The following is a 24,105-nucleotide window of genomic DNA, read 5'->3' on the forward strand; positions in this document are numbered from 1 at the left end:
TTAATTCATTTTTGTGTCTGTTTGATTTTCACATCTTTGTATAAATAAATAAAGGTTTTGTGTGGAAGGCGGTATATATAGAGAGAGTTGAGGTATGTATTATTCTCTCTTTGATTTTCATATCTTTTTTATATATAAATAAAACGCCTCTTTGTTTAAGATCGCGCGATTACAGTTAATTACTTTCCCTCTCCATCTTTAATTAACCTCTGCCATGCCTAGAATGTAGGACAATATATTTAAGGTTATCTCATGAATTAGCAAAATCGACTTCACCCTAAAGCTCAGGTTAACTCACCATTTCATCTAGAGGTTTAACTTGTTAGTAGACCAACATTAAGCAAGGAGGATCAATGAGAACCTACAAAGCAATCCACGCATGCATATATGAAATTTCTACGTCAACAGAGAATAGATTAGAGTCAGAAACTATCTAAAAAATGATGAAAAGAAAAACAAAAGTTAAATAAGGATCGTCATGTCAAAAAACTTCTTGGGCTTCGGTGGTCGCTACAATGACTTGTCACTGGCTGCCAATGCTAGGATTGATAGCATGCATCAACCATGGTCAGCAGGCACTCACGAATGCTACTAGGGCGAGTCGCACACGGAATCTGATCATCGTGCAGCACTACTACAAAAATCTTCATCGATGACATCTAATATTTATCATACACATAATATGTGTCATAAAAACTTAATTTAAGTGTCGTTATAGATATTACATGACATCTCAAACGTGTCATAAAAACTTAATTTACATGTCTCTATAGATATTACATGATATCTAAACAATGTCATAAATTAATCAGATGAAAAAAGTCGTTTTACAGTAAAAATGACAGCTAAAACAAGTCATTGAAACTTTAAAATTGTCCCAAAAAAATAAATCCTTCGAATACACACCTCAAAAAGGTATTACTAACCAAACTTATATATTAGTAACCAAAATACTATGAATAGAAATACAAAACAATTTTCAAATTTACTAAAAAAAAAAATTACAATTAAACAAATAATTTGTTGTTAAAGAAATAAATAAACAATATATTAATTGCATCCACAGGCTTATCAACTATTGGCGTGAAGGTAGGTGTCATACTTGAAACCAACAAAAGATGAAGCGAATCGAATAAGCACATCAAATGATAAAGGCAAAGGCGAAATAGGAGTGCAGGATCTGCACTATATTTGAAAGTTAAAAACAAAATAAAGACACAACACAACTCCCTTGAGAACAGAATATTGCTACCTAGGTGAAGTTAAACAAAATATCTCATGCTTCTTACAGTGAAAATTTCTAGAGAAAAATAATCCGAGTCATAAAACAACAAATGCGTAGTGGAGCTAATATTCAATTACCAAAATCCATACTACTACAAAAAAGCTAATAGAGTACCGTGGAACAATTAAAAGACATTAAACAGATATTGGTACTTTAATTGGTGTATATGTGTGTGTTTGTGTGTGTGCATATAAAATACTGTTATTGAAGTAAAATAATAATAAATATAGAACTTTCGGTTAAAACTTGTACATGTGCTTCTTGAAATACTTAAAGGATTAGAACTTCTCATAACTTAGAAATAGATTTTTCTTCTATGTGATATATATTGCCTTCACTTTCATATTTGAATGAAGAAAATTAATATCACACAACTCACAATATTCACTCACACATTTGGAATATTTAAAGTAAGATGAAAAGGTTCAATTATAGACCGCATACACTAGAGACTCCCAGCAAATTATCTAGGAAGCAATCTTTTCCAAAGACGAATAAAGTAGGAATTAACCATGCATAGTTCTGTTAACAATATCCTGGTAGGCTACTTTCAGCCACAATGAAGAATATTTTGACACTCAATACACCCAATTGACTCAATTAACGGATAGAAAGATATATATATATATATATATATATATATATATATATATATTACAAACCCATCCAACCTAGAGAAAGCAGAATGTAACTAATAGTGTTATAAATTAATGATGTAACCAGAGAAAGCAGCTGGTAGATTAGTTGTGAACAAATCTTAAAAAAATAAAGGCAGGACCCATTAATATAAAAGATTAAATGCATCAGTGGATCTTTTGTTTTTAATTCAACAATAGAGTCCGTTAATATATAGGTATTGGCATCTAATTTTATTAATCAAAACCACTTAAAGCCTCATTCTTCCTTTGCGGGCCAACTACCACAAACCTATTCTTCATTTACGGACACCACACCACCACTAGATCCCCGCGCCACAAAAACCTCATCTAACCCGCCCATTGTTTTGACGAAAATAGATATAACAAAAACATAGCATGCAGACACCTTCCAAAATACCAGCATCAACGCATCACCAAAAGAACGGAAACTTAAACTGCAAGTCCGCAACTCCAATAAACTGCAGTTTCACTTGCAATTAGTAACTGCAACTGCAAGTCTAGAACTCCAATAAACTGCAGTTTCAGTTCACTTGCAGTTCCTAAAACTGCAGTTTCTGAAGTTTCAGTTCACTTGCAGTTCCAGAAATTGTAGTTTTCTGCAGTTTCAAAAACTGAACTAAACAAAAAAAATCAAGAACCTACTACTAATAAGGAAGGCACGAGAGTGGAGTTGGCTTCCCCAATAACCTTTTAGGCGTTGTTATAGTGAGGAACTTGATAGGGCGAGTCGCACACGGAATCTGATCATCGTGCAACACTACTACAAAAATCTTCATCGATAACATATAATATTTATCATACACATAATATGTGTCATAAAAACTTAATTTAAGTGTCGTCATAAGTATTACATGACATCTCAAAACGTGTCATAAAAACTTAATTTACATGACATCTAAACAGTGTCATAAATTAATCAAATAAAAAGAGTCGTTTTACAGTAAAGATGATAGCTAAAACGAGTCATTGAAACTTTAAAATTGTCCCAAAAAAAAAAAAATCCTTGGAATACACACCTCAAAAAGGTATTACTAGCCAAACTTATATATTAGTAACCAAAATACTATGAATAGAAATACAAAACAATTTTCAAATTTACTAAAAAAAAATTTACAATTAAACAAGTAATTTGTTGTTAAAGAAATAAATAAACAATATATTGCATCCACAGCCTTATCAACCATTGGAGTGAAGGTAGGTGTCATACTTTTTGGTGATTGAAACCAACAAAAGATGAAGCGAATGAGCACATCAAATGATAAAGGCAAAGGCGAAATAGGAGTGCAGGATCTGCACTATATTTGAAAGTTAAAACAAAATAAAGACACAACACAACTCCCTTGAGAACAGAATATTGCTACCTAGGTGAAGTTAAACAAAATATCTCATGCTCGTACAGTAGAAATTTCCAGAGAAAAATAATCCGAGTCATAAAACAACAAATGCAGAGTGGAGCTAATATTCAATTACCAAAACCCATACTACTACAAAAAAAGCTAATAGAGGACCGTGGAACAATTAAAAGACATTAAACACATATTGGTACTTTGGTGTATATGTGTGTGCGCATATAAAATACTGTTATTGAAGTAAAATAATAATAAATATAGAACTTTCGGTTAAAACTTGTACATGTGCTTCTTGAAATACTTAAAGGATTAGAACTTCTCATAACTTAGAAATAGATTTTTCTTCTATGTGATATATATTGCCTTCACTTTCATATTTGAATGAAGAAAATTAATATCACACAACTCACAATATTCAGTCACACATTTGGAATATTTAAAGTAAGGTGAAAAGGTTCAATTATAGACTGCATACACTAGAGACTCCCAGCAAATTATCTAGGAAGCAATCTTTTCCAAAGACGAATAAAGTAGGAATTAACCATGCATAGTTCTGTTAACAATATCCTGGTAGGCTACTTTCATTCTAAGCCACAATGAAGAATATTTTGACACTCAATACACCCAATTGACTCAATTAACGGATAGAAAGATATATATATATATATATATATATTACAAACCCATCCAACTAGAGAAAGCAGAATGTAACTAATAGTGTCATAAATTAATGATGTAACCAGAGAAAGCAGCTGGTAGATTAGTTGTGAACAAATCTTAAAAAAATAAAGGCAGGACCCATTAATATAAAAGATTAAATGCATCAGTGGATCTTTTGTTTTTAATTCAACAATAGAGTCCGTTAATATACAGGTATTGGCATCTAATTTTATTAACCAAAACCACCTAAAGCCTCATTCTTTCTTTGCGGGCCAACTACCACAAACCTATTCTTCATTTGCGGACACCACACCACCACTAGATCCCCGCGCCACAAAAACCTCATCTACCCCGCCCATTGTTTTGACGAAAATAGATATAACAAAAACATAGCATGCAGACACCTTCCAAAATACCAGCATCACCGCATCACCAAAAGAACGGAAACTTAAACTGCAAGTCCGCAACTCCAATAAACTGCAGTTTCACTTGTAATTAGTAACTGCAACTGCAAGTCTAGAACTCCAATAAACTGCAGTTTCAGTTCACTTGCAGTTCCTAAAACTGCAGTTTCTGAAGTTTCAGTTCACTTGCAGTTTCTACAGTTTCAGTTCACTTGCAGTTCCAGAAACTGCAGTTTTCTGCAGTTTCAAAAACTGAACTAAACAAAAAGAATCAAGAACCTACTACTGATAAGGAAGGCACGAGAGTGGCGTTGGCTTCCCCAATAACTTTTTAGGCGTTGTTATAGTGAGGAACTTGGCTTGTTCTTCGGCAACGTCGCGACAAGGCCGGGATCAGAGTCAACATCGGGGCTCCGATCGGGTCTGGGGGTTGCTAGGTGTTCCGAGCTCACAGGGATGAAGAGGGAAGAGAGAGGAACTCAGGAGTGGTCCTCTCATCGCCATCCATGACCGGATGCACACACACGCCGTCGAAGAAAGTTGTAGCGAGGGAGAGCAACAGAGAACACAGAGAGAATGCTTGGGGAGAGAGAAAGAGAGTGATGAAAGAGAAGATAAATTTCAGAAATGAGGGAGAGAGAGAGAGAGACATTAATTCAACATTCTTTATTATTAAATTATTAAATATTGTATGTTTGAAGTCAAAGGCAGTTAATAAATTTTCCACCCAGAGACAACAAGGCAACATGGCACGTGAATGGATTGGACATGAATGGTATGACCATCTGCTATGTGACTAATACTTACAAAAGTCTCCTTATTGTTAAATTTAAACAATAGGTATAGTAGAGGTTAAATAAAATGTTTGTCATGTATCCTACAGTAATTAATTCTCAACAATATGCTACCGTAAAACATAAAAGAAATAACTTGCAAGTGGAAGCCTCTTTAAGACATCTTATAATCCTTAATTTTATATATATGTATGATGTCCTAAAGATCTATAATTTTTTTTTTTGTACAAGAGCGGCCTAAGCCCAAAGAGGAAGACCTAAGGTCCTAAACAACTACAGCTCTAGCACAAGGAGTGCCAAGATCGAGCATCAGCAGAAAGCAAGGAAACGACCTCAGAAGGGGGAGAAACAAGCCAATTAATGAACTCCCGAATCCCTCCCCACACTCAAGGAGGCTAAGCAATCAGCAGGAAATATATTGTACGTTAAAACAAGCCAATTTTTTCGAGATTCAAGAGATGTTTTCTAGCAGACCATTACATTAAAACATCAATAACATAACCTGTATTGCCAACAGTTTCTTCAATATGCATGTATTGAAGTACATTTTGTAGAAATATATATACACACGCATATTAGATGTAAAATTCAAACAACCAATGAACACATATAGGACCCTACCTAGTTTCAAATTTCAATAAGCATCTACCATATACTATATTACTAATTTTATATCTTATAAATCAATTTATTGGTAGGTTATTTTATCAATTCTAGCATCGGATAATGATTTCTAGGTACTGAGCAAGAATTACAAAACACATCATCAAGACATTTAATTAGTCCCAGAGTAATTAGTAGCATAGCAACAGTCAGATACTCATTCTGAAACTAGAAGAGTTAGTAAATCAGAAAAGAGAGAAATACCTGCACAATTACCTCTATTGCAGTAGGATTGACAGGAAGGTATATATGGATTTGTATAGTCCCTGCAGGATCAATGCAAACAAAACTTATACACATTATGCAAAAGTTCCATGCACAAACTGATGTGAGAGTCTAACACATTGCCACAGAGTAGAAACACATCCATAAAGCCAATATTGAATCCAAAAAAAAAAAAGGCAGATCCGAATTACACATGTCTGTACATGGAATTATTATCCCAGGTTATGCTGGAATATTGCCTAATTTAACTCATAGTCTAGCCCTTTTTATGCCAGCAAACAAGGGTCTTGTGCCCAATTTAATTGTAATTGTAATAGTCTAGTCTACACAATCTCTCAAAAGTCTAGCATCTGCCAAAGCTTGAACAATCTGTGCTGGTTTGCCTGTTAGAAAATTATATAAATTTACATGTGTTACACTTTGTTTTCTTTTAATGGTTAAATCAGAGTGGATATTTGCTTTATGGTCATTTAAAGATTTCTAACTTATATTTCTGTGGAAATTTTAGACATAAGCTTGCTCATCAATGTTTAAAAAAATATATATATGAAGCTTAGATTTCAAATATTATTTCCTTCTTATTCTGCTTGGCTTGCCCCCTAATTCTCTTAATTGATAATTTACAGTCTGATGGAGTTGAATTTATGCCCATACAAGCAACCCTGTAGATGCAGTTGTATTTATCAGCAAGAAAGAGTTTATCTACTTTTCTAGCCTTGAAGCCCTACAGATCAAAGGCCAAATCTGTTTTTTAAGTATGATTGCCTTCATGAGCATTAATATTCTTGCAAACTTAATTAGGATCATTAGATTCCATTGTAAAGTAGCAAAATGATAAAATTCATAAATGAATGACTGCATCAGTTGATTTCACTATTTCTTATAGAGTGGTTTATGTTGTTTTTTGAAAATTAGAATGATTAGTCGCTTAATTATTCGACAATTATCCCCAGCCAATAAGGCAATAAGCATATTTTTACATACTTGTTAAGTTATTATAAAAGTCTTGTCAAGTTGTCAGTCCATGTCTTTTATGAAAGACTTCATCCTCATTGAGGATTTTTTTTTTTTTGTCTTGAGTGTTTGGCATATGCATGTGGCATGCATACAGATGCCTTAAGGAGGGCTAGAAACCCTTCAACATTTACCATTAAACAAGTTAAGCTAAAAAATATGCACCATGTATTTTTACAGCAATCCATTTGCCAAGCAATTTATTTATTCATATCGATGCCATAGGGGCACTCTAGCAAAGATTTTTTAAGAAGCAGTGACACTTTGTTAGGTGTGTCGTGAAAGTGTAGGACACCTGGCTGTTATTGACGCTCATAACATTACTAAGGGATTGGTTGACACTGACCACAAAGTAGGCATAGCTTATCATAATTAAGTTCATAACTGAATTAGAGGGTTATACTGCTCATATGCAAGGAATGAAATTTCGAAATTTCGATCGCCGAAAATTTCGTTTTTTTGGGTCACCAAGATTTTATCAAATACCCAATTATTTTCGGTAATTGTTTCAGCGAAATTTCTCGAAATTTCAGCTAGGTTTGGGGGAAAAGGGGCTGGGAGGGGCTAGGTTTGGGGAGGAGAGGGGCGGAGAGGGACTGGGTGAGGGGGGGTGTGTCGAGGATGGGCTGGGTTGGGGGGAGAGAGGCAGGGGGGCTGGTGCTTGGTGGGGAAGAAGAAGAGAGAGAGTCATGGGCAAGGAGGAAAAGGAAGGAAGAGAGAGAGAAGACTGTGAAGAATAAGAGAAAGAAAGAGAGTCACGGGTAGGAGGAAGAGGAAGGAAAAAAAAAACTTACTGTGAGCTTGTATGGGTGATGAAGAGATGATGGAGTGAAGGACAAAGCTTTTACATCAAATCCCCACGGCAGAGAAGAAAACGAAATCTAGGATTGTTATATAATTATATAGGCTTTTTAGCAAGATACCCACCTGAACTTTGACTCGATTTGCATGTTACCACATAAATTAAAAATTGAAGCAAGTTGTCCCCTGAATTAAATTTTGTTTGCAAGTTACCACCTCCATCTAAATCCTCATGGGGTTTTTGGTCTTTTCATAGAGAAGAACTTGGGTGGGGAAGCTTTTGTCACCTCACCATGCTAAGTGGCAAAGCCTAACCAATTACAAGTGGCCACATGTACAACCATTTTTTTATTTCTCTTTTCCTATTTTTACAAACTTTGAAATTAATTAAAAGTAGTTCCGGACTCAGAAAAATACACGAAAAATTCTTACGGACTCGTCTTGACTAATAGTAATTTACTATAGAGTCAAATTATCAATTTGCCCTCTGAGAGTTTCCAGTCCTAAATTTATTTCAAAAAAATTAAAGAAGTCCAAATTTATTTCTAAAAAATTAAAATACTCTTAATTCTTTAAAAATTCATAGGATAATCTCCCGAACTCCAAAAAATACAAGGTCTGCACAATTGGTCTTCTAAATCTCTGTTACACAGGTTAGCTTTTTCTTGTTTAGAAAAATAGCACACTCGTCCCCCAAGTCCCATCGGAGCAGATTTGACTCACCCTGAGAATGGAGAAGCTTCCAGCCCCTCCATTGCTGCTGTAAAATTCTTTACCATCAGGAACTTCTTTCGGCAATGTAAGTTGAGACCTTGTTGCTAATGGATGTTTGTACTATTGTAGGTAGTAGCTTCCCAGGATTGGTCTGAAGTGACCAAATATGTTGGATTAGTTTGTGCTGAAGCTCAAAGACAGGAACTCATTCAAGATTTATATAAAACATGGGAAGACCCTGTTCGTGGCACAGTCAGTGGTGGCATGAGGAGGTATGAGAGCTCTAGAATCACTTCTTTTGAACTTTCTCAAATAGTCAGTACTTCATTGGTTCACTCCCATTTGCTTGTACCAACCTTCTCTTGCCCATAGGCAAGCACACCAATATTCCCCAAAGTCTAAACTCATACAGACCCTTCAATTTGTTCCCTCGATATTCTGCTTGCCTATAATGCTACTCCCTGATGGAAATTGTTGCCATTTTATCTTTTTGTAAGGTGTTAATATTCTATCTCAATATCATATTCTATTTTGTCCAGGGATCTTCTGGTTTCGTGTAGGAAGGTAACAGGGCAGAAGCCACTAAGGATTATATTTTACAGGTACATGTTTGTATTCCTAGGTCAGTCTGTGCAACAAAAATTAACATTGGCACTGCATGTTTGTAAAAAATACTTGGGTTACCCTTCAACTAGGTTGCTCTGTTCTTATTTGAATGGCAAATATTTCTGATCAGGGATGGCGTAAGTGAAGGGCAATTTTATGAAGCCTTACTGTATGTGATTTATGCAATCCGAATGGTGATAATTGATTCATTTTGCTTCATTATCACTAGTATCAGAATGTTGGAGATAAAAAACGGAAATTTTTTTTGCAAGGAGCATCTAGATGTCTTAACACAATCATGACTCCATTATCAAATCAACTACATGTCTTAAAGCAATCTTGGGAATCCATTATCAGTTTACCCCTCCCCTCTAGAAAATAGTTATTAAAGAAAGAAAAACAAGGATTCAACAATTCAACAAGAAGAATATAGTCTCAACTTTTCTTAAAGAAGAAAGTACCCTTAATTGTTAATTTACTTGGCATAGAAGCCTACAGGTCATTCTAATTTACTTTCAATATACTTTTAGTTTCTCTCATTGTAGTTTTCTGTTATTTTTTAGTGTTTGTAATAAGTGGGTATTGATTATTTAATTCTTGATTCCTCACCCAGAGGTAATGTTGCTTTTTTCTTTTATTTATTTATAATTTTTGTATGAGTGTTTTATATGTTGAGGAGGAGCAGGTGTATTCTTTATTTTCTGTCATGTTCAAACAATGGATACTGCAGGCAGAAATTTGTAGCTATCCATATGTTGTGCAACTACATTCATTCATGATGCAGTAAGCCTTCAGTTGTTCTTTTGATGCTCCACCTTTTTTCTTTTGGATGTGAATGTATATTCAACGTAAAGTTGTAGCTAGAGGATTATAGCTTAGTATATTGGTTTTTTTTTTTGTTTTTGTTCTCAATAATTTTTTGAAACTTAGCATGACTTCAATTTTGTACAAGTTATGGAAAAAAGAAACAGGGATACTAATGGTGAAAATGAATGTTTTTTATATTTTCTCTCAAAGGTGAAACTATGGGCTGCTCTCGAGCTAGAAGGTATTTTTGAGATATTTCCATTACGAAACCTCAAGTCAGCAGTAGCTTAAGTGCATAATTTCACTCAGTTCTTGATTTGCTGCTAATTATATTTGGCTACCCACTCATTTTTACCCCGGTCTCCTTAATTAATTCATTACAAGTATACCCACAAGTTTATGACTCTGCTCCCCATTCGCTTGACCCTTTTATTTATTTATTTATTTTTTTCCATGAAGGACTCCTGGGTTAAGCAAACCAACATTCACATTGAAAGAAGTAAATTTGAAGGTGTTTGATCTGCAAGACAAGGTATTGTTGCAATTATGTTTCTGGATTAAGAAAATAATTGCTATGTTCTTTTATTCCACTTCAAATTTCAAATTTAATTTATGCATATATTCAAATCTCAACCACTCTCTTTTCTTAATGATATGAAAAACGTGATTCATAAATGCAGTTTTTTATTGTATGCAATTTGATAACAAAGTCATCTTTATTGAAGCATCCCAAATAATATTTTAGATATAACGTTTCAATACTTTAACTTGCTCGTTTAATTTTTTCAATTTTAATCACAGCCTATTTTATGTCATCATTTTCATCTAATTACAATATTATAACATTTTACCTTTTCATCCATTACAATATTTGTCCGCGGCATCAAATATTTTTTGTTTGCCTTTTCTTTGCGTTTGCTTGCTTGCCTTCTGTTTTTCTTCCTGGGTTTCGTTTGCTTGGTCGTCTGCATTGACCTGCAAGGTCCTCGAGCCTGTGAGTTTGTTTTGGGGGTGGCATTGTTATCAAATTCCCTCCACTTAATGCATGTGAATTTAAGCTTGCTAATTTTTTCCCTTTATGTTGGCAAAGATGGCAGTCTTTGATTTTCGTTATGGACTTGATTTCATTTCGTTTGCAACCCTTGAAAGGTTGGTTATGTCTAAGGCTGGTCTTGAAAGTAGGCAAATGAATGAGATACTTACATATCTCAGGCCGTCGAATATTTAGGACCCCAAAATTTTATAAATCCATTGTATATTATGTCTGCTTTTGGCAAGTTTCTACCTAAACAATAATGTTAATAAACACATAAACATGTTGTGAAATCATTTATTTTATCTTCAGGTTTCTTAAATAGTTGATGACATGCCCAAGAAAAGATGGTTTAATGGTGAATATTGACTATGTATAGATATAGCTACTTAGCTGGCTACAGACGTCGCTTAATTGATTTTGAAAGCTAATTCATGAGGTTTCTCAATTCAATTGTCCAACGTAAAATGGACATGCAGTCATTTGGGCCACGACTGTAAGTCTCTTAAAAAAGAGATTAGGCTTTCTGGTTTTCTTTTTTTCTTTGGCGAGGGGTGCTGTGGAAAAGTGGTTCCACTTTTTTGCCTTCTTATATAGATTATGATTTTAGTAGGTATCGATTCATGATTAAAACACTTTGATTAATCAAACACTTTGATTAAAATATTCTGATCATTTTGAATTAGTAGATGATACTTCTGTATTGCTCAGTAAGTTAGAGGTTCTTCCTTTGTTCTCAAAATTTGCATTTAAAAACATTTTTACAAATCAGTAAATTTGTACTACTGTGCAAAATTGCTTTTGACTGCTGATCTTTATGCTTAATCTATTAATTAGTATAAGTTACCAATTATCATAACATTTTAGGCTTGGTTACCACATTCTTGAACCAAGTTACCATTTTTTTGATCAAACCATCACGAAAGTTGTAACGTGTTTTGGTTGGCTGATTTGGTTACCATTTTCTTGATGTTTGGTTCAAGAAAATGGTAACTTCGATCAAGAATGTGGTAACTGACCATTTATTGAGAAAATGTAACCAATTCTTGAGAAAAAACATCAAGAAAATGGTAACTTTGGTCAACATTGGGCTAGGTTACCACATTCTTGAACCAAGTTACCATTTTAAAAACGAATGATCAAGAAAGTGGTAACGTTTTTTGCCCCACTGATTTGGTTACCATTTTCTTGATGTTTGGTTCAAGAAAATGGTAACTTCGATCAAGAAACTAGTAACTTACCATTTCTTGAGATTAAGTTACCAATTCTTGAAAACAAAATCAAAAAAATGGTAAGTTTGTTCAAGATGTAATTTTGTGATTGCATGTCCAAACCCGATTGGCAAACAGGAGCTTGTATATAATACTCGGAGAATGCAATTGCGTTTTCGTCTATATACAGTTGCATGCGTAGGTGGTTACCACATTCTTGATGTGAAGTTACCATTTTCTTGAATAAAAGATCAAGAAAGTGATAACTTGGGTTTTAAGCATTTGTGAAGTTACCACTCATTGAAACAACTCTCAAGAAAGTGGTAACTCTTAGTCAAGATTTGGTAAGACTGAGAGTTACCACTTTCTTGAGGCATGCATCAAAAAAGTGGTAAAACCCAAATCACACTCTCATTTCACTCTCCATTCAAAATAAATAACGTAGCCTCACCCAGACTCTCTCTCGCCGCCCTCGCCTTCTCAGTCTCTCACTTTCTCACTGAATCCTCGCCCTCTTGGTCTCTCACTCTCTCACTGAATCCTCGCCCTCTCGCCATCCTCGATCTCGCCATCCTCTCACCAAAAACTCAGAAACCCATCCCAGAAAGATCAGACTCTCTCTCGCCGTCCTCGCCCTCTCGTTGAATCCTCGCCCTCTAGTTGAATCATCGCCCTCTCGCCACCCTTTCGCCATCCTCTCACCAAAAACGCAGAAAACTCAGAAACCCATCCTAGCACGTCCATTGCCCAGCATCCCAGAAAACTCAGACCCTCTCTCTCACTGAGTTTCGAAACCTAGAAACCCAGAAATAGGAGTACATGGATTCATCTACACACTAGGGGGAGGGCATAGTATATTAATGGGGTTAAAGAGACCTGCTATCAATAGTTTTTAGACTAACCGATGGCGAAGTAGCTTCACCTGGTTCTCTACCTTCCATTTTTTTGAAGATTTTTTGTGGGACTTTGAAGGTTAGTGCGACAGTAAAAAGAAACTGTCAGAACTGAGCTCCAGTTTTTTAACTCTTGGTCTTGTTTCTCTCTATGCTTTGGTTTTCTTGTTATTGACACTTTTGGAGATCTCAAAAATTTAAATGTAGTTGGTATTGTGCAAAACTACGCTATTATAATACTCTTGGTCTTCTTTCCTTGAAGGCCATTAATCTATCAGGGGTTTCCTTGCTGGTACATCTCCATTAATTTTTTTTACTTATTATGCATTCTCATTTATCACCATGGTTGACCATTCTCTTTTCATCATTAGAATAAATTAAATGCATCTTTGCCTTCCTAAAAACCAATGTAGCTTGTAAGTTAATATTGATGAGGCCACATCCAACAAGTTGATATAACTATGGTTCTTTCTTGTCCTTGTCTTGTTTGGAATGAGTCGAATGACATGGGTCTTGTTATGGGCAACAACTTGATCTCTTTCAACTTCTGCAGGGAAGAGAAGAGGAGAGGTCTAAGGAAAAACAAAGCTGCCAGCAATAACAATGGTAGTGGAGAGTGAGCAATGGACAACCTTCCAAGTATGGGTGGTAAGTTACTGTGGGGGAATTAATGAGATGCTTCACTGGGAAGTAGATTGGCTTTTGAAAACTCTGCAGGGACTCATTGTAGCATGATACTTTCTTTGTAGCTAGGAATGAATCAGTTTCATATAGCTGGACCTCTGTGCTTTGTAGAAGTCCATAAAGTTTTGTTTAGTTCCTTTTGTTATTGGTTTTTGGCCAACAATTTGTTTGTTTGTTGAGAGCAGGAAAATGAATTAATATATTATTGTTTCAGAAACTCAAATAGTCAAATTTCTTGTATAGATCCCCAGTCCGAAACTCTCACTGAATCTCTTTCTCCCTTAATTTCCTGCTCGATCTCTTTCGCTGTTTCCTTCTCATCGATTCTCTCCTTGTAAGAGGCAATCCACACCTAATGTCATTTTAGTGGTCATCTCTTTTGCACAACAGAGAAAAGTAGAAAGAACATGCTCAAATCAGTAGTTGTCGATGGTACTCTTCTAGTTTCTTGGTTTGTTTTCGTTCTACTGTTGTGTGCTTGAGAATACCCATAGGTTTCAATGGAACAAAGAAACATAATCATGTTCTGCTGTGCAAATATGCGCTATGGATTCTTGTTTCCTTTCACATGCATCCCAGTAACTAACTTGCACACAAGTAAAAACTATTTTGCAATGGCCTTTTGAACTTGTTTCTAAGACACTTAACATTTAAACTTAGATGTGTTATGGGATTAATTGACTTTGAGTTTTAAGGAGACTATAGTAAGTTTCAATTTTCTTAAACATCCAACTTCAATAGAAGTTGAGTTGGTAATCACATATTTTGTTTATTCTAGTTTCCAGGATATGAAAGAAGACATTTAAACCAACTCGAAAGTTTTCACAAATTCAAGTTTGAAGAAGGCAGTAAAGATGCACCCCTGGCCTTCAAATTGCTCTGAGAAGTGATGTGAAGGACCAGTGCTTTCCTTTGGCTGTTAATTGTGCCTCTGTTATATGCTGCAGGGTCTCTCCAAAACAGAAGGATTTGGTAGGTCTATTATATATAATCTTCATTTTAGAAGTTAGGCAAACAGAAGGCTTCTTCTTCTTTTATATTCTGTACTGAATTTTATCATCTTACCAACTTCTGTAATTAAGAAAAACAAGCCGATTCCATCTTTTCATTTCAAAATATGTACGAGTGTCCTGAAATCAATCTTATATTTTTGCAGATTACTCGTTTGGTTTAAAAAAAAAAAAAACATACAGGAAGGACAACCTTGGCAATTGGAGATGGGGCAAATGATGTTGGCATGATTCAAGAGGCTGATATTGGAGTAGGAATCAATGGCATGGAAGGAATGCAGGTAAGCTTCAGAAATGATCTTTGACTTTAGGACTTATTTGTGGTGACATGGGTGATATGTATCTGTATAATATACCCTTGTTATTCAATTTGAAATTTGTCGTCTTTGCAGGCTGTTGAGATTTCAAGGACAGATTACAAGCCTTCGGAATGGACATCTTGTATCTAGAGATTTGCATTGTTGGGTTTTTTATTAAAATCTAAGTTGTGAGAGAGATGTACATGTTTTGATGGATAAACTTTGATATCCGAATACTAGTCACTTGTCATTTTGAAATGAAATGTATTAACATCTACTGTTGCTACTTATATTGAAAACAAAGCAGGATGTATTTAATGTTTTAATTTTGAAAAAATGAGTTTAAAATAGTAATTAAAATCGAATTTGTGACCAAATTCTATCACTAAATGTATCTACAATATTTTAGTGAAGAAATGGTAGGTTTTAGTAATGAAGATTTTGGTTACTATTTCATGTAACCACCAGATCCACCTCATCATATTTTAGGGATGAATATATTTATGTTCCTCACTAAACCATCATCTATGGTGATGAAACATAGGCCTTTAGTGACCAAAATTTTGGTATTTTTGGGATGGAATAGTTCATCAATAAATCAATTTTTTTAGTGAGGAAAGACTTTGGTCACTAAAAAGTATAGGTTTTAGTGATGAATATTTTTTGTTCCTCACTAATAGGCTTTAGTCACTTGGTTTGGGTTTCGGTCAATTTAGAAACTTAAACTTAAACTTAAACCCTATATTCTATATCCTAAATCCTACTGTGTTTTTTTCAAATTGTAAATCCTATAACTTACCCAATACACTATACCTTAAGACTATAATTCATAGTTGGTAACTTGGTATATAACTATAGAAGCAATTTGGTTGAGAATTTGGGATTGCATGTCAAAACCTGATTGTCAAACAGGAGCTTATGTTTAGTAGTCTGAGAATGTAATTGCTCTTTCGTCTATACACAGTTGCAGTGTGAAACAATTTTTGGCCCACTGATGATGTTACCATTTTCTTGATGTTTGGTTCAAGAAAATGGTAACTTTGATCAATAAAATGATAACTTACCATTTTTTGAAAAAAAAGTTACCATTTCTTGAGAAAAAAAATCAAAAAAATGGTAACTTTGGTCAAGGTTGGGCTTGGTTACCACTTTTTTGATCAAAGTTACCATTTTCTTGATTGAACAATCAAGAAAGTGGTAACGTTTTTTGCTTGGCTGATTTGGTTACCATTTTCTTGAGGATTGGATCAAGAAAATGGTAAGTTTGGTGAAGCTTGGGCTGGGTTACCACATTCTTGAACCAAATTACCATTTTCTTGATCGATCAATCAAGAAAGTGGTAACGTGTTTTGCTTGGCTGATTTGGTTACTATTTTCTTGATGTTTGGTTCAACAAAATGGTAACTTCGATCAAGAATGTGGTAACTTACCATTTCTTGAGAAAATGTTACTATTTCTTGAGGAAAAAAATCAAGAAAGTGGTAAATTTGGTCAAGATTGGCCTTGGTTACCACATACTTGAACCAAGTTACCATTTTCTTGATTGAACGATCAAGAAAGTGGTAACGTGTTTTGCTTGACTGATTTGGTTACCATTTTCTTCATGATTGGTTCAAGAAAATGGTAACTTTGATCAAGAATGTGGTAACATTACCATTTCTTGAGAAAATTTTACCATTTCTTGAGAAAAAAGATCAAGAAAATGGTAAGTTTGGTCAAGATTGGGCATGGTTACCACATTCTTGAATCAAGTTACCATTTTCTTGGTCGAACGATCAAGAAAGTGGTAACGTTTTTTACCCCACTGATTTGGTTACCATTTTCTTGATGTTTGGTTGAAGAAAATGGTAATTTCAATTAAGAAAATGGTAACTTACCATTTCTTGAGAAAAAAATCAAGAAAATAGTAAGTTTGGTCAAGATATAATTTTGTGATTGCATGTTCAAACCTGATTGGCAAACAGGAGCTTGTATTTAATACTCCGAGAATGCAATTGCTTTTTCATCTATAGACAGTTGCATGCGTAGGTGGTTACCACATTCTTGATGTGAAGTTACCATATTCTTGAATATAAGATCAAGAAACTAGTAACTTGGGTTTTAGACAGTTTTCTGAAGTTACCACTTTCTTGAGGGATGCATCAAAAAAATGGTAAAACCCAAATCACACAGAATTTCCGCTCATCTCACTCTCCATTCAAAATAAATAACCTAGCCTCACCCAGACCCTCTCTCGCCGCCCTCGCCCTCTCAGTCTCTCACTCTCTCGGTAAGCTATCCCTCCTCTCTTTCGCTTTGTAGCATTCTCTCTACCTTATCCTCTTGGGTTTCTTCTTTATGAAAAAGGGTTTCAAATTAGGGGTTTTTTGGGGTTTATGTTTTTCTTCAAATTAGGGGTTTTCTTAGGTTTGTTTGTTTCTTCAAATTAACTACACCTTCGTCCGACACTGGAGTCTCCCATTTTCTGCTTATCAAGGTTTTTTTCATTTTGGGGTTTTTATTTTCCTTCTGCATTTGGGATAGTTACAAGTTTGGTTTTTGGGCATGTTCGGCTCTGCATTTGGGTTTTGCATCTCACAGAGAGTGCAAAAAAAGACTAAGACAAGGAAATAGCCTTGTCCTTACCTACTGGCAGTGGCCCTGTTTACCTCACCATCATCGACGTACCCACTCGCATCCTCAAATATTGAGATATGGGTTGGTTGCTGCTATATCCAACTCCTCCAGCAAATTTATGGACATATGAGTGAGAAACCGTAGCCCTAAAACAGTTCTTTTATGTACTACTGAATTTGTAGATCTCACTGGCGCTATCAGGTGCTCGGCCTTTCTCTCTCAATTCAATCTCTGTTTTTGTTTTTGTATTTTTTTCTTTTTTAAATCTATTTATGTTGTCAATCAAAGTATATTTGGTTGAATTTTGTTGTAGGTTTTTGGTAGTTCTCTGTATCTATGTGAATCTGGTGTTGGTTTTATAAATTTCTTTATGATTTGGTATTATAGATCAACACTTAATTCCGCTGGATGTTCTGAGGCAAGAATAAAATCAAAAAAATCTGGCCTGAAGTTCCAGTTTTTGATATGCTTCCTTAATCCTTAGTTCTAAAATTATTTCTTCCCTTTTTCCTAATATAATTAGATATCCAAGTGTATATATTGAGGTGAGATTTTGAAACAGGATACTCGAACTTTGTTTACATGGGCTCTTGATGGTGAAATTCTTGTTCTTAACATTACCCAACAACAGATTTTTGCCTCCAACCCCCAATTAAATAGCATCAATGATTGCAGTTCTCATTTAAGAGGAATGATGCAAAACCCTGAATTTCTTTGTCAGTTGGCTTCTCCTGAGAATATGCAGGTATGGTAATGAGTTACTAGCTTGCTTTTGGAATTTTGAAGTGTTTGTTTACCTAGGCTACCCAATTCACATGAGAAGTCTACTGGATTGGGTTTCTACTTTGTAGTTGTTTTGGTTTGTTGTATTTCTTTCTACTTTTCTTGTTTGTATGAACCTCTTGTATCACTTTGGCGGTTTTCCTTTTAATGGTTGAAGTATTTTCTATTTTTCTTTTTTAGGAACATGTTTTGGGTTGGGATCATTGTAAATTGTGGAGTTGGAAATTAATAAAGCTATGTAAGGTCTTGATGCATGTTTTAAGTGAACTGCAATGAGTAAGGGAATATGTTGGTTTTGACTTGCAATAGAGCAGATGTAATTGGACACTTGATGAAATTTATATGAATAATACTTGAGAAATGTTTAGCCTTTTCTTTTCCTTAGATGATGGTGGTTCAGATCAATTTGTAGCTTTCAACTAAATTTATCACTTGTTATGGTTTTCTTTTGTAGGTTTGTATGTCAAGGGTAGTTAGTACGTACTCTGCATTGGGGTTTATTAGTTTTTTTGTAGTTGCGTGTGAATTATTGGAAAGATTTTCAAACATGTCATGCAGATTGGCCTGTAATGAGTTACAAGGAATTGTGTTAATGCATATTGGACTATAATGAGTTCCACAAAGCTAGGAAGACTGATATTTTGATTAACATACTCTGCAGTTGAAGGAGCATTTGAGGATGAGAATACTGGTATGTTTACTTTCTTATCTATTTTGTTTAATTTGTTTTCTATGTAAATGTCATCATAAGAAGGAAAAATTGATAACTTGTATTGCTGCTTTTGTACTGTGACAACTGAGCCAGCTGTTTGTTTGAGTACTGGTAAGCCCCTCTTGTTAGTATGGTGTTTTATTATCTGTTTGTTATTTTTTCATTCTGGGCTTGAATGTTGTGTTCACTATTTATTCATGGTAGATGTTGAGACGAATGCGTGCTTGGATAACAATGGTGGTTGCTGGCAAAATAAAGCAGCCAACCTCACAGCCTGCAAGGTATAGATCATAACTTACTAGCTCATCACATGCTTTTTGACAAATCAGAAAATCGTGTATTTTAACTCCTCTTCTTTGGGACTTCAGCTCGCACACTCAGGATACATTTCGTGGGAGGGTTTTTGAGTGCCCCCTAGTTGATGGTGTGCAGTTCAAAGGAGATGGTTACACTAGCTGTGAAGGTAAAACGAAAAAACTATATATTTTTTGTTTATGTCAAAAAAGACATGAAAATTAAATAGAGAAGGCAAAAGTGTGGTTAAAAAAAATTGTGGATTTTTTTAATGCTCCTGGTTTTTCATTCAAGTTGGTCAAAAGGTTTGATCAAGATTTAATGATCCTAGTTGTTTATATCTAGATATTGCAGACTTAGTTCTAAAAATAAATATGTATGGGTTACAGATCAATGGAAATCTGCACTGAAATTTCAGTTCTTATATTCTTCTTTATGTTAATCAAATTATAGCTAGAATACTTCCACTTTGCAAAAGTTTTCCTTTTGTTGTACATTGTATTTCAATATATTAATATTACCATTGGCTTCCAGCGAGTGGGCCTGGGAGGTGCAAGGTAAACAATGGAGGTGGTTGGCATGAAGCTCAAGATGGACATGCATATTCTGCTTGTACGGTAAGTGATCTTTATGTGTTCCCTTTTGTGAGACCCGGAAATTTTCAAAATTATTTTGTGATTTTTCCGTATTTTCAAAAAAGGTTTTATAGAATTTATTTGTTAGAAAATCTAATTTTTTTTTTCACCTTGAGCTTTAAATTGTTTGACCAATTTTGACTAGGGTTTTGACCCAAGTTAGAACTTTAAAAGGTAGTACTTTTACTCACGAACCCAACGGTGCAAGTCTCGTATTATTCTGAGTCCGGGAGATTATTTTATGAATTTCCTAAATTTTCTTAGTTTGTGGAGCTTGAAATTTTTGAAATTTTTTCTAAAGGGCAAATTGGTAATTTGACCTCATAGTTAATTAGTACTAGTCGATACGAGTCCGTAGTATTTTTCGGGGTATTTTTCTGAGTCCCGAGCTATTTTTAAATAATTTTTGAAGTTGGGGAATATAGGAAAAAGAAAATAAAATAGGAAATCACCAGATCGCGCCACGTGGCACGATCTGGGGCGTCCATCGCTGCATGGCAGCAAGATCTGATGGCTGCATGTGCAGCCAAGTGTCAAAGCCTTCGCCACGTGTCAATTTCTCATTGGTCAAAGTTATGACGGTTGACTTGAGTCAACCCAGTCAACTCGGATGAGTCAACCGAGTTGACTCACTCACTCTCCCTATAAATAGCAACGCACCCCCAGCTGATTTCCTCACAATTCAGCCGCACGCTTCCCAAGAGAGAGCTTCTCTCTCCTCTCTCCTCCTTTCTCTCTCTCTTCTTCAATCTTGTTTTGAGTTTATCTTGAGTTCTGAAGCTCCGATCGACGATCCGATTTCGCCTACGCGATCGTGGCGACGAGCTCTTCAATTCTAGTAGTGTGAAGGCTATGTTTTGGTGAAGTTTTAAAAAAATCATTTCTGAGCTCCATAGGTAATTTCTTGATCCCTGTCGAATTTCTGCCAAAATTTCGTTAAATTAATCTCTTGTTAATTAGGTTCTTTTAATCTTGTTACTTAGCAAGTCTAGTAGTACCGAGACTCTGCCCGTGGGAAGTCTTCAACAGGTATATCCTTAACCCAGCTTATTTAATCTGCAGTTATTTAAGTTGTGGTTATAGACGAAACGCTGTTTAACTGTTGTTATCAAATGAACTTAATAAATATTGAGGCCATATCAGTGGTAACCAAATAACGTGATGACTAAGGTCAGTCCATGAGCATACAGGCGTTGGGTACTGAGCCAGAGCTCCCTCAGTTTCCCCATGCACTGACCTGGTCACGTTGTAGGTTCATATCTGATCAACCTCCTCGACAATAAATTAAAATAGATATAGAAACCACCCGGTCTGACATGACTGTTTGCCTCGGGGTGCAAGGTCATATCGGATTAAGAATTCAGAGAAGCCTAGCAGTTACGCTAGTGCCAAACCTCTGAATTATACCTGGTCTTAACAGACAAGGTCATCAATTTACGTGAAGACTGTTTTTAACACCAGTTGTTGTCAAACTAGGAACTCCAGTTACCTAAAGGAGATCGTTGCGACATGGCAAATTGTGTTTTGTACTCGAAAACAGGCAAAAGCTTTGGACGCTAGGTAGGGGGACAACACACTCTGACTAGTGGATTTCCTGCATGTACTATATAATAAATACTGTGTGATAAAGATGCATGTTTTTTGATTGGCATATCTGCTTGGTTTTATGATGATGGGAATGATGACTGTTATGCATATTCTCGTGAGATTGTTATTGTGTTTGACTTGAGAGTGAAAGGTCCCTTACGGTAGACCCTGGGTTTCGATCCCCAAAACCTCATGAGGGGTTGTACGGACGGACTGGTCGATTGTCCTTCTTGGGAGGCCAGTCTAGGCGGTACAACCATGAAATGGCCACTTTCGCTACCCTGTCCCAGTCAAATGACTGCAGGACTTTGTTATGCTTTTGTGAGAGGGTAGTTAGCCCTAACGGCTGGTCAACAGGTATGATTCCGAACTTGGGCCCGGAAAACTGTATTTTGAAAATTGTATGAGCATGCTACTCGTTTTACAAAGCTTGACAACTGGTTTGTGTTGTGCATTTGATTTTAAATTATCCCAAACTATTTTTCAAACCTAGCAGGGAGTTCCCTGAGGGGGAGCAATGAACGTATGTGATGCTCACCCCTACATTGTTGTTTTTCTCCCTCTCAGGTGCTGCACGTGTGGACTTTGACGGCCTCGATTGAGGGGGTGGTGGTGCGGTCTCGAGCTTGTCAACTCCTGTGTTCCTGTTTAGTCAGTATATTTTTTCCTTGGGCAGGTCTTTGGTGTCCTTTTACTATCTTTATATACCCTTGGTCATATCTTGTATATACACTGAGTCCTTGGGTTGTCTACTTTTGAATTATCGAGTCTATATAAACAGTTTCTTTGAAGTTACTCTAAACAATAGTAGCTCCGAGGGTTGGTTTAATTATGAATTAACTATTTCTGAATAAATTTTCCGCTGCAAACTCAAGCACTCTGATCCAACCCATTTTTACTAAACCAAAAGGCTTAACCTATTTTGTGGATATTTGGGATTATAACACCGGGGGATTGGTTGTTGTAGTCTCTGGTATTCGCAAGATAGGTGCCTCTGTTACGTACCTGGGTTTCGGGGCGTGACAGTTAAAATGGTATCAGAGCGGTTTTCCTGAAAATGTTTTCAAAATAGAGTCTTCTGAAATTCTTTCTTCTTCCAAGAGTCTTGTTCGAAATTCTCTTGTTTATCATCCTTTTCTTCTATTCTTGAAAGTCATTGTTAAGTCTGCCCATTTTTCTTTTAGTCTGTCAGTTCTGTTGACAAGATGCCGCCCCGACGTCAAAACCGCGCTCAGCCACCAAACCAAATGAACGCACAGCAAAAGGGCAACGGCTAACATTGGGCGAACGACTGTTGTGAGGAGAAATTATCTCTAGTATCACTTATAGTCGAGATCAATGGAGGTCTCCGTTTTTCGCTTTAGTTTACGGGTTTGGTTATCAGAAGGATCCTCGACATTACGGTATCGTCAGATCAACGGAAGTGTCTTTGGGGACTGATATCAACCGTAGCTTGTTTTTATCTTTTTAAAAATGAGTCTCCAGTATTTCGACTTGATCAATAGAGGTATTTTTCTCGAGAGTTTTTGTTATGCATGCTTTATCACTCAAGTAAAGTTGGATTATGATTGATTGAGAACGTAAAGGAGAAAACGTTGTACGGGAACTAGAGTCCACGTACCCACTTTTGGTTCGAGCACCCTTGGTAATCTCGAGGACGAGATTTTTTCTAAGTAGGGGAGGATGTGAGACCCGGAAATTTTCAAAATTATTTTGTGATTTTTCCGTATTTTCAAAAAAGGTTTTATAGAATTTATTTGTTAGAAAATCTAATTTTTTTTTCACCTTGAGCTTTAAATTGTTTGACCAATTTTGACTAGGGTTTTGACCCAAGTTAGAACTTTAAAAGGTAGTACTTTTACTCACGAACCCAACGGTGCAAGTCTCGTATTATTCTGAGTCCGGGAGATTATTTTATGAATTTCCTAAATTTTCTTAGTTTGTGGAGCTTGAAATTTTTGAAATTTTTCTAAAGGGCAAATTGGTAATTTGACCTCATAGTTAATTAGTACTAGTCGATACGAGTCCGTAGTATTTTTCGGGGTATTTTTCTGAGTCCCGAGCTATTTTTAAATAATTTTTGAAGTTGGGGAATATAGGAAAAAGAAAATAAAATAGGAAATCACCAGATCGCGCCACGTGGCACGATCTGGGGCGTCCATCGCTGCATGGCAGCAAGATCTGATGGCTGCATGTGCAGCCAAGTGTCAAAGCCTTCGCCACGTGTCAATTTCTCATTGGTCAAAGTTATGACGGTTGACTTGAGTCAACCCAGTCAACTCGGATGAGTCAACCGAGTTGACTCACTCACTCTCCCTATAAATAGCAACGCACCCCCAGCTGATTTCCTCACAATTCAGCCGCACG

General features: G+C 35.8%; 1 protein-coding gene and 1 long non-coding RNA gene across 2 annotated transcripts; both read left to right on the forward strand.

The window, feature by feature from the left end:
* The first annotated feature begins 8,526 nt into the window (after positions 1-8,526).
* Positions 8,527-20,225, forward strand: LOC147282917 (vacuolar-sorting receptor 3-like). The gene is made up of 10 exons (XM_086248305.1): positions 8,527-8,616; positions 8,698-8,840; positions 9,108-9,170; positions 18,403-18,472; positions 19,172-19,201; positions 19,318-19,333; positions 19,427-19,503; positions 19,604-19,685; positions 20,051-20,160; positions 20,217-20,225. The coding sequence occupies exons 2-10, from the start codon at positions 8,833-8,835 to the stop codon at positions 20,223-20,225; spliced, it is 465 nt and encodes a 154-aa protein (XP_086104431.1). The 5' UTR covers positions 8,527-8,616; positions 8,698-8,832.
* Positions 20,226-20,844: 619 nt separating this feature from the next.
* On the forward strand, positions 20,845-22,961 carry LOC147282918 (uncharacterized). Its single transcript, XR_015123086.1, has 4 exons — positions 20,845-21,047; positions 21,135-21,180; positions 21,628-21,711; positions 22,306-22,961. It is a non-coding gene; the product is annotated as an uncharacterized LOC147282918 (long non-coding RNA).
* The last annotated feature ends 1,144 nt before the right edge of the window (positions 22,962-24,105 follow it).

The sequence above is a fragment of the Dryas octopetala genome, chromosome 6 (assembly GCF_963921425.1).
Source record: "Dryas octopetala chromosome 6, drDryOcto1.1, whole genome shotgun sequence".
In the NCBI taxonomy this organism is placed as follows: Eukaryota; Viridiplantae; Streptophyta; class Magnoliopsida; order Rosales; family Rosaceae; genus Dryas; species Dryas octopetala.